This window comes from Trypanosoma cruzi, genomic scaffold, assembly GCF_000209065.1.
Source record: "Trypanosoma cruzi strain CL Brener 1047053517023 genomic scaffold, whole genome shotgun sequence".
NCBI lineage: Eukaryota > Euglenozoa > Kinetoplastea > Trypanosomatida > Trypanosomatidae > Trypanosoma > Trypanosoma cruzi.
Genome location: NW_001849297.1, coordinates 44,625 through 56,289, shown reverse-complemented (window position 1 = coordinate 56,289; position 11,665 = coordinate 44,625). Strand labels below are relative to the sequence as shown.

The window sequence follows — 11,665 nt, the reverse complement described above, 5'->3', positions numbered from 1 at the left end:
TTGACCGTCCAGTGCGGTGAGTACAACACGCTGGATCTGTCGGAGGATCGTCGTGCACACTTCAGTCCGCCCGTGGCGGATACAATCCTCGGGGCAGCCACGCCTGTGCAGAACAGAACACCCTTTTGGAGAACGCCGAGCAGCTCCACCGACGTGTTGGAAAACCTCACAAAAAGAGGGCCGGTCAACCTGCGGCACATTACCGTGCAACTTTAATATCCTGACATCGAGAAGAGCGTTTCTACCTGAGAGTGTTCGCCCGCATCGTCATCATCATCAATGCTCAAATCATCTCAACAGGCAACAATGGCATCGCTCTCGTATTGCACATGCCCGTTGGCCTCCTCCACCCGCCGCCTCACGTCCGTGTGAAAATAAGGTCTCGTCATGCACAGCGATGCACCCTCTCGTTTCAGATAAATACCAATATTTCATAGTCACCAAGGCAGCAGTTCGGTTCTCCCTCCACAGGCACACCTCATAGAGGAGGTCCTTCTGTTCCCTTTGCCGAATCAACGCACCGCACCCAGTGGATAAGCCCTGGTAGTTTCACAAAAAAAACAAATGTTCGATTCCCACAGTAGCGAATGCTCTGTGTGATATGGAACGCACAGTTTATTTTGCTAGTGCACCGCACCGTCGGCCGCCTCGCAACGGTGCAAAGGTGTCATTGCCCCTACCTGAGTGAGGCCTAAGCCCCACATTACACGCACAGAGAGAAGCACACGGCGCATTTGAAAATATATTAATATTTTTTCACGGCACATCTATGGGAAGGAGCACCACCCCCGTATGCATGTTGGCAAAGCAATGGCCCCACAACGGCGGTGCTAAAAAAACGCACCCAGAAACAGAGGAAAAAGAAGAAGAAGGGTGTGGAACCCCCACAAGAAATGATGGATAGCCCATTTAAAACTGGCAGCAAAGAAAAGGAAAAAAAGAGGCAGCAGCAGCACTGGTGATGACCATCATTTCCTTTTTTCTTCCCTTTACTCGCTAATAACCCAAACACGTGGGGTTCAAAAGTCCTCTTCACACAAAATTGTGCGGCAGCTAGCCTCTCTCCAAACCAGCCGCCTCAATACATCCAAAAGAGCACACAAGGAAACCACGAATAGCCATGGGGAAAAAAAAGAAAAACAAAAGATCCCACGGCATTAGTACGGAGGCGGAACGACACGCTTTTCGCACAAGTAGTCGTAAAGTCGGCCAGAGCAAAAGAGGTCCAGGCCCGAGCAAACTCGGACGCCATAGGCGGTCATTGTGCTTCTTTCAGACTTTTCCGCCGGCTCCTGTTCCACCCGAAGGAAAAGGGCTGACGGAATGTGATGCTCGCCGCAACGAGTCGCTGCATCGGGGGCCAACAAAACAAATCCTCGCATATTGCGGATGTCAGGTGGGCCACCCCACCGCATTTCCACGTCATTATCGCTTGGCTGCGCACGTGCGTCTCTTCACGTACCCCGTCGTTCCTCAAGAAGCCTTTCCGCAGGAGTCCTCAAATGCAGTGGACGCTTGAGAGCAACAAGCCAGGCCTCGCAGTCGTTGTCAGTCTCACAAACCACCTCCAATGATTTCCCACCGCGAAGTAAAAGTGCGAATGCGCGGTGGTTGTTTGTTCCAAGGCTGGATGGAGTGATTTTTCGCGTGGGATCATGGCGGTGCGTCCCATTGTCAAAAACTGCCTCCTGGCGTGTCTTTGCCAGCTGTGCCTCGCCGCTGTAGTTCGCAAATGAGGTTGTGGACAGGCCGATAACTTTTTCGATGTCACGTATCCACATGGTGACTGGAGGCTGTTTGCGATTCAACGGGAATCCCTGACGGTCCAGATCACAGGAATGAATACGTTTGCGGTCCTCCGAGAGAAAATATAGGCGTCTGCGACCATTGCCCTTGCTCGGTATCTTTGTCACGCGGACCCCGTTGCGTAATTAATTCAGCACCTGATCCAAAACAGAACTGAGGCGGCGTTCCGTTGCATCGGTGTCATGCAGTTTTCCATTTTTCTTTGCCACGTAGTCATCAAGCATACGCTGTCGATACACCTCGAGTCCTCGTCCCAGCCTCTCCTTGCGGGCCCGTTCCTCTTCAGCACTGGCCAATTATGTCTGTACTTATTGCGTGAAGACCTCGTCAAACTGGTGTCGAATGATGTCCGTCTCCTCCGGATTCACAGGAATGTCTTCAAGGGAAATGGGCTTCGGCAAATACTCCTCGATCATTTTGACGTCGGCAGCAAGAGCCCTCTCGGCGGCGTCCTCCTTTGCTGTCGCCTGCTCGTACTTCTTCTTCCGCTCCTCGGCCAAGGGACGCACCTGCTCCGGGAATTTTGCATTCATTTCCTTAATCTGATGGATCCACTGCCTCCGCTGGCGACACCGCTCCTTCCGGACGGTCCTTCGCACCGCCTCAATAGAATGCCGCTCCCGCATGACGGCCTCTCGCCCCCTCGCCCCGTCAAGTTGAACCATCTCGAGCTGCTGCTCCTTCGTCTCAGTGGCGCTCTGCCGTAGGCCGAGTCCTTGCCCCGGCTGCTGCATCGCCTGCCGCAACCTCTCCGAGGCACTCTCCTCGTCCTCTTTCCTCGTTCGGATCTTCTCCAGCGTATGCTCGCACTCCCAAATGCGGCTTTCGCGGTCGGCCTGCAGAGCACTGCTCTCCCGCTTTTTCGCCTCCAGAGTCCTCCCAATTTCGTCCAACGTGGCCCCACTTCTCCGCTCAAGCTCTTCGGCCATCTTCTCCGCCTCATGCTTGGCGCGCTCGCGAACCACACTCAGCTGCCGTTCCCGCGCCTCCTCACGGTTGCTCTCAATGGCGTTGACGCGCTTCATCCCCTCCTCCTTTATGCCTGAAATGGCCTGTTGGATTCATAGCTAAAAAGCCTGTAGTCGTACACGGTCCGGGCAATCATGAGTTCATCCCGCAACTCCATGATGTCCTGATCAGGACGCCACTTGTCAACGGCAAGATCCCTTGTGGTGGATCCGATTCCGGTCAAGCCAAGAATATTACCAACACGACGAGTCATGGAGAGACAATGGAACGATTCCTCCGCCCACACGGCATCCGAAAAGGCGTGAGCCAATAAAGCCGTCTCGGTAGAACCAGTGAGGCTATTGTTGCGGTTGCCTTTTTCCGTGTTGTACGCTCGGCGCAACAACTGACTGAGTTCTGACATGCCGAAGGGAGTGCACAGACGACGACGGCGAATGCCGGAGACAATTCCTGCTCCCGACACCAGTGTTCGTTGGGCCCCTTCGTAGTGTAGCTGCGCGGCGGCATCAATGCCACACAAGGCGGGCCGTTCGGCATCTCCCAAGGCGACAAATGTCAGGGAGTTTGCATCCATATAATCTGCAAACTCCGCCTCACCATCATCGCGGTAAAGCTGAAGGACGACGGTGTCGGACAAATAGGAAGGCATTGCCTCCAGCTCAGGCGTTGGCTGCTTTTCACACAGCACGGGGAAAAGCTATTTCTCATAGTTTTTGACGATAGTGTCCATCACCGCTCGACCGGCGCCGGCCAATGAGACACAAATTCGTGCCGCCATTCGCACACGAGGTCCCTCCTTCACGGAGTCGACAATAACACCGAGCTCGTTGTCGGCGTCAAGAAGGTCTGCGCGGTGCTCTGTTGACCCAATGACGTAGCATGAGAAGGCAAAAATGCCCTTTTTGGCGCCCAGCCGAATAAATTCGGTGATGACTCAAGCAGCATATCCTTCTCCAGCTGCAGAGCCGTACATGAGTTGTCGCTTTGGTGACGAACGCACGCCGTAGCTGAAGGCCACCATGTTCTTGCGGTCCTGAGTAAAGTTGGGGGCGGCAGTGGCACACAATTTTCGGAAGAGTGTACTTGCGTCCGGCACGTCCAACGCCTTATCGACGTCAAACAAGGCTCCAGCAACCGCAAATCCGGCATCCCTCAGGGGCTGGGGGCAATTCAACCGCGCCGTGTTGCCGTCCACCCGCATTTTCGCGGGGAGCTGCGAGGACGGCGTCGTGGTTTGGTGGGAACAGAAACGGCCTTCGCCTCCATTGAAAGAAAATCACATTGAATGCTGCGCTGTGTGTTTGTTGCATGCACACACAGGAGGTTCAAAGACAGGCAGAAAGAAAAGAAGAGTGAGACCGAGAGAGAGGGAAACAACACTGAATAATCTTCTGGGCCGCTGAGCGGATCCTGAAATTATCCAAAAAGGACAGGAGAAAAAATTCGGTAGATGGAGAGGCAATGAGTTCGCCGCAATGTTTCCCCCAAAATATATGCACATTCCGTCAATCACTGCCGTGGACTGCTGCGCACAGTTAGAATTAGAAACACTTATCCCCTGCGAAGCCGCAGGCCTTTGGGGCTCCTCCAGCCACAAAAAAACGCCGCAAGTCAGGGATCACAAAGTGGGTGGGTGGGAAGATAAAAAATAAAAAATAAAAAAATAATAATAATTCCGTCTGGCAGCTGTCGGCTCCCTGACTGCCTCAATCGCGGTCTCCCAAAAGACAGTGCGATAGAAGAGAAAAAGTTGTGGAGAGATATCTTCGTTTGCGCGAGATATGAATTTATTTGGGCAGCCAGCCGTCCTCTCAGGCATTCTTTTCACAAAATCCCATAAAAATAAAGAGAAATTCCGCGGCCCCTGTAGTGCGCAACAGCCTCCAGTGACGATGCGCCTCTGGTGGAAAAATAAAATAAAATGAAAAGAGGGTGTGGTGAGTGTGGCACTGCCGATCACAACGGTTCTCTGAAAGGAAAGGCACTCACTGTCTAGACCCCGTAGGCACACACATATAAAAATCGTTAAAATACTCCCTAATATATTTCATCAAAACGATGTGCACTCTGTTCCCCAATTATTTCCCCAACTTTCTTCCCTATCCCTCTTCCCCCAAGATTGTTGTATTCTCATTTCTCGGATTTTATTTACAAAATCACGTGTTAACACAAACTGGTATTGGTGTACCTTTCCGTCCCAGAACGCCACAATCTCTTTTTCAGCGTCGGTTTCATTATTGCGATTGACGCGATCACATTCATGCCATTTTGATATCTTTTTGCTGTCTGCGTGTTGTATATAAATCATCTCCCACGACAGGTCTCGGGATAATTCGTCCCATCCTTCAAAATATGCCGCCAGGTACTCAGTGAACTGCCTCACGGTGCTGGGTATCGTGTGGTGCGCACTCGCCGTAGTCATCTGCAGCCCAACCAGCGTCCTCCGCGGTGACTCCATGAAGAAAAAGCCGTCCACCAGCGGAAAGTTTTCAACCTTCGGTAGGTACAGCACCCCGTACTCCATCGGAATCCTCGTGACACCGCCTTCCAGTTCCCTTATTCCAACGGTGCGAGTGGGGTGCCCTTGATGGTTTACCTTCAGCACTGAATCCTGTGCTTCACTACGTTCTGGTGGCCTCAGCTCATTGAGTCCCTCTACTATTGCACTGACAAGCTCCCCATACATGAAGGCGCGCAAACCTAATTGTTCCAGAGCTCGGGAAACAAGAGCACCATGCGATCCCAATATTATCAACAAAAGATTCTTCGCACCCGTTTTCTTTTCCAAACGGTCTGCAATTCGAAACCCGATATCAGCACTTATCGATGCGTTGAGAAATACCTCAACACCTTCTTCTGTTCTTTCCCGGACGATCTTCACAAGTTTGTGAGACGGATCCTCGAAATACCATAGCTTGCCTCCTCTCAGGGTAAAGTACTCTCCAACATCAGTAGGTTTGATCGATAACAAGGCACCATCAACGGCACCCATGCGATCAATATAATCATCCTCATCAAAGATGTAACGTAGAATCGGCCCCACTTTATCCATGTGTTTTTTGACCATCCTCCAGTATTCCGCTTGCTTATCTGGTTCCAGACCTCGCTTCATCCATGCACACATCGCCTTCACATCCATCTCGTCGGGACAATTCATGATGATTCGACTGGCTTTTACTTGCTTCTCCCACTCATCATAGTTGCTTACCTCTGGGGATGACACCACAATCATGCCCCATCCGGTGGAGGGCGCAAAGTCTGTGTCGGGAGGTGTTCCTTTCCTTGCCACATCGTAAATAATATACCCTTTCATCCCACTCTTCCTCAAGCCATCCAAAACATTCTCGGATGTTTTATTACCCATGTATTCTGTCACGGTTTTGGTGGTCTTGTCAAAGACGTACGCATCCTCTCCAAAACAGTGGACTACCACTTGGAGTAGCTCCGCATCGTAGTGCAGCAGCTGGTAGAGGAGGTACGAGCTGGCAGCCATCGACTTCCCGATCCCGGGCGTCCCAATCAACACACGCGGCAAAGGTGAAGGATTGAGAGTCAAATCAAAATTGCTGAACCACTCGGTTAGATCGCGCTCGACGATCTGCCACACTCGATCCACCTCAGAGTTAACACACAATTCATTACCAGCCCCATGCAGCCCATTCATCGTGTACGGCCATCCCTTGTCCGAGGTGAGAACCATCAACACGGGAGGTGCTTCACCGGATTGCCCCACACCGTCATCCTTTTCGAGGGTGTTGCCAACTTCCCTGTACGTCCATGACTGCGAGGGTTCCCCCTCCCTCACCTTCAATCCCGTCCCCTCGCCGCCAGGGACTTCCACGACATGGTGCCACCTCGCATTGTGCACAGACTCGTACAATCCCTCCATTTTTATCGGTGCAATCGTCATCGTTGGTTTCCCCGCCTCCTCAAGAGCTGCATCCAAAGTATCATTAGTGATGCAATGAACACCTGCATTTACCTCCGCAGTAGCTTCTGACCACCCAAATAGATTGTTGAAACCATTTTTGTAAAGCTTAATTCGATCTTTTTCGAAGATTATTTCATCCCTTACAGCCCTCTCCATCCTCGCATAAGCATCGGTTATCTGTATTTCTTTCAATACTCCTTCATCACGGATATACTTCGTGGGGTCCTTGAAAAACTCCTTCAGCAAAACACTCCGATTGGTGCCCACAACGCCCCTGCCGCCCAATTCCATCGTAAGAAAATCATTCAGCTTCTTTTCCTTGACGCGGACTCCTCCTTTAAACAGTACATCTTCGATAATAGTGGAAAAGGTAAATTTCATTTCTTGCGCTCGTCTTACCCTTTCTTCTGCCTTCCGCCACGCTTCTCTCAGTATCTGAGTGAGGGCTGCGTTTAGTTTTCCCCTTGCAATGGGAGTGACTGTATCCTTTCCCTCATAGTCCCTCCATTGCTCGAGCGAGACCAAACCCTCGTGGTGAAGCTTAGTAATGGCCTCCAATAGAATTTTCATCTCATCCAACTCCCTTTCCATCTCTTGGTACTCTGTTAAATTAAAAATAATTCTAAGAAGCCGCTGGTCTTGCACGTAAGCATCCGGCTCCTGAACAAACACCTCCATAATGACGTTCCCTTTTCTTTCCACAACCCACTCATCGCCCAAGTTGCTCCGAAGGAAATCGTTCAGCTTCATGTCTGTGCTGAGAGTGTCTCCCTCCAGCAGGATTTCTTCAACGCTGCTGCTCATGGTCCACTGCGGCCACACTTTACTCCCCGCCACATGTCGAGCTGCAGCGTCGGAACCATCGTCGGGGATGCCACGGCGAGGTGCCATCACAACACCCGTGCGGTGAAGCATCCCACTCGCACCGCCCAACTGCGGCCAGCAGGTGCCGCTGGCTCCAAACGACATCCGCGGCTGTCTCGTCCCGCAGTCCCAATGGCGTTGGGCGTGGCACTCGCACGGCTCGGTGGTCGGTGCGCCACGCAGCCGCACTGCAACGCCTGTCGGTGAAACAGTCAAGACCCACCGCCTCCGCAGCAACACAACTTGCAATCGGCCACAACACCGCCACATTATCGCCCTTTTTATTTTGTTTTATCCACGTTGTCTGTCCGTTTGCCCTATCACTAACACTAGTAATGAGTGCACCTTCACAAAAGGGAAGGAACAAAGAGAAAAGGAGGCACGATCCCACCGTCCCGCCGCAGGCCAACACTCTCCTCCACCGCCATTGCCGCGCAGGAGACCGCAGTCACATCGCAGAGTCAGCACCACAGTGTGCACCACACCATCGTGCAGTGAACGATGGGCGAGACGCAGCCATGCATCGCCCCGCTCCATTTTCCCACCACTCAAGTCTTGCGTGCCCGCACAAAGCAGCAAACAGAATCAGAGTGCACACAAACCCAATCAACACCCTCACTCGCTAAACCAAATTATTCGCATGGAGTGACAACATTTGAGGACACACCAGCAGTAGCAGGCTGCATGGAACCTCCCTGCCAGCCCTGCAAAGAGACACAACAACTCTGCGGAGTCAAAGTGGCAGCCCCTCGATGTTGCCCGCAGTTCACATGACAGGACAAACTCCACGCACTCATAGTTCCGGATTCCTCGCTGTTTGAGTGCACATCAACAGAACAAGTAAAAAAAATACGTGCGCGCAAGACGACGGTTAAATACACGAATGTTTCAGCCTGTTTTGTTCGATGGTGCTGGCGAGCGATCCCACACAATCCAATCAAAGTGACACGCCGGACAGAATGGCGTCAGCCAATAATAAATGAAAATAATTGCGCCAATGCAAAAAGCAGCAGGGATTTGGGTTTTGCTTCCGAATTCGGGGGCGACAGTGGCAGAGAGTGTGTATGTGTGCAAGACCCTTCGTGGGACGGTGCTGTCCAATCCCGCCGTGCCCTGACACAAAAGGGCAACAGAAAAAAAAATAGGAGCACACTCTCCAGAAAAGGAGTGGCGGTTGGGCAGTCAACCCCCGTTCCTTCTCACGTGACATCCACATATGTGCACCCCACCTCAAATGCGTACTTCCCTGAACGCCGCATGCATGAAGTGTGGTTTCGTCACTCGCAACGTGTTCTTCCTCCCGCAAGCAACCAAAAAAAATAATAATGGCCATGGCGCAGCTTCGCTCAGGGAAGCAATCGGAACAGACACGAGTGGGGCCAGGGATCATACCAAAAAAATATATCTAAAAAGGGGGCAATAACTCCTCCAAGCCACTGAATCGTGCAGTGTCCATCCCTCTTCCTCTGAATTGAAGACCTCCTCAACAGAGCAAATGCAACAGACACATGTGCAGCACAATATCTTTCGCTATCCCGCGTCCAATCTTAATTCCCATGCGTGCCACGGCGGTGGTGCCGGCGTTACATCCGGGATGACTCCAAAATATCAAACGCCATGCTGTGGAGAGTGGATGCTTGACAAATGTGCCCGCGTCAGCGTATAACACGAAATGGCATCAAAAATAAAAAACTATTCGCGACTCAACCTACCCGTGTGTGACCGCAACAAAGCAACACTGAGACATGTGTGTAGCAACGCAAAAAAAAAAAAAAAAAAAAGAGAGAAGAAAATAATAATGGAATAATCCACAAAAACATATCAATATATAAATGCACAAAAAATACATCAACCCGCATAATTTTTCCGTTCATTTTTCTTTTTTTCTCATTTGATACAACAACAATAACTAACGAGAAAAACAAGCATGCCCTCCCACACAGTCCTCGTGGAACAGGAGACAGTCGTTGCAGGCACAACAACACAAAAAATAGAAACAGTGCACAGAAAAAACAGCGGCAATGCCGTTGCGGAGTCCGATGGGTGGCTGTGGTGCGCTGCAGCCGCGGCCCCACGCCCTCCCTCAGCGACCAGCAACGCACAACTGTCACTTCCGCGTGGCACACGTCACAAAAGAGCCTTGTTGTTTTTTATCCCTATTGCTTTCTCAATTGAATCCTATGTCCCGCACAACAGCTTCTATAGGAGAACACATCAGCCCCGCTGAGTGGAGGCGTGAAGGAAAGCCCCGACACCCGGAGAGGGAGCTGCAGCGGAGGGCGTGCAACACACACCCGTTACGCATCCTCCCCGCGCTGGCGCGTTGGCTAAATAATTCACTGTTGCCGGAAATCGGTAAAACAACACATCAATAAATCAACAAAAAAACTGATCTATAAATAACAAAAATGGAGTGCGCCTTCCAGCAGCATCGAAGTTGTGCCGCATATGCGAAAAGCCATGTGCCTTCTTGCCGCGCGAAGGTACTGTTGGGGGCAGAGCATTTCCACCTCGAAAAGAAGAAACTATGTCAGCCTTTTCGTGAGGCACACACTCCCCACTCCCCCTGCGTCCACACCATGGTTGTTGTTTTTTCTAATTGCCGGAAAAGCCGAGCAACGGAGTAGGTGCATGCTTGTCTCTTCGCGCTGCCCACGTCGGCTGGGTTCCACAATGTTCGGTCGCTACCAGTGGCATGCCGTGCGGTGGCGATTCCGTCCATCATTGTTGTGGCACTGAAAACCGCGTGTTGGACGGTGAAATCCAGCCGGTGTTGATCCTATAGAGCTGTCGTCGCCGGGCGACGTGCGCCTCCTCGGCGGCCTGACCCTCTGCCGTCATGGACTCGGCAACAGTGTGACGTTAATGATTGGACGGTTGCGTGCCACGTTAGGCAAACAGTACACTCTTCCCTGCTGGCATTCTCCTTCCTCGCGGAGGCCAAAGACTCCTTCGGGGACGGAGTCTCTGTGTGGGTTTGCTATTCTTCCTCTTGTGGCTCAACCCTTCCGGCGCGCACGGGTGTCCAATCTCTATTTTTGGCGTCGTGACTTCCTTACAGTCGGGGTCCTTGTGCCGGCTGTGGCTCTGGAACAGAGCGTTCGTGTGCGCGTAAATGGGGCATTAGCCTCGCCTTCGTTTGACCCTTCAATTCACTGTAAGCGCATTCGAACAGGGGGATGCAGTCCAATCGTCGTTTTCCAGGAGACGCTTCCTACTTTTCAGGAGGCAGCATTAATTCTAAAAGTGCCGGAGATAAAGAATGAGCCCGTCACGTTGGTCGTACGACGCCGTGCAGAGACTGCATGGGAGTGGCCTCGGCCTGGACTGTGCTGTCTGTGGCGGAGGTGCGATCGGTGTGCCATCGCTCGCTCTCGTCCTCGATAAACTGGTGGGTGGCTATTCCGGTTCACTGGGAAAATTGACTTTCCACAGCGCCAGGGAGCGCGCAACGCCACGGGAGTCGAACCCGTGCATCACGACACTCACGCGGCAGCTGCAGTGCTTGCCGCACACCGGGCGGTATGCTGGGGCGTTGGTTCGTGGCGGGGTAGGGTCCACCGGGAGGCTAAGAAGTTTCCGTGCGAAGTTCTTTGCGTGCCTGCGGTGGGGCATCCGGGACGCAGCGACGGCATGTGCTCGGGATGGCGAGTTGCAGTGGCCGCAGCAGCCATCCGTATTTGTGCGAAACCCCGCTGCGGAAGCGGACCAGTGCGGCCTCTTCCCATTAATGAGGTGGAGTCCGTGTGCGTGGCTTCCCAGTCGTCTGTCACGGTGGTGCGGCGAGGTTCGGGCTTGAGCTGTCGGGCACGGATAATACTCGCGGCCAATGCGACCATGCCGGTGCTCCATGTGTCTGTGAGCTGTGAGTGGTCGAATGCCTTCTTGGCTTATGCATCACAAGCTCCGTTCTCAGGCACGTCCACAATGCGAGTCACCAGGTGATCCAGAACCGTCGACATGTGCTCGCGTGCTTCCACGTTTCAGCAAAAATGTGCATACACGCACGCCGCCGTGGAAGAAGTCTCGGTGTATACCGTACTCTCTGTGCCAACACCGCACCCCTCTGTATCTGCTGTGGTGCATGAATTCCGC

The 11,665-nt window shown here is 52.4% G+C and overlaps 1 protein-coding gene and 2 pseudogenes across 1 annotated transcript, besides 4 other annotated features; all 3 read right to left on the bottom strand.

Moving 5' to 3' along the window:
• Tc00.1047053511011.50 lies at positions 1-277 on the bottom strand (annotated as a pseudogene; the record flags this gene model as incomplete).
• Positions 1-11,665: a sequence feature (areas not merged during assembly with more than two copies in the genome that could not be assigned to a particular haplotype).
• Positions 1,156-4,041, bottom strand: Tc00.1047053511011.30 (annotated as a pseudogene).
• Positions 4,158-4,610: a mobile genetic element.
• Positions 4,417-4,450: a sequence feature (AT_rich).
• Positions 4,826-7,840, bottom strand: Tc00.1047053511011.10 (retrotransposon hot spot (RHS) protein, putative; the record flags this gene model as incomplete). Its single annotated transcript, XM_801714.1, has 1 exon — positions 4,826-7,840. One exon carries the CDS (start codon positions 7,838-7,840, stop codon positions 4,826-4,828), a length of 3,015 nt encoding a protein of 1,004 aa, XP_806807.1.
• Positions 9,332-9,363: a microsatellite.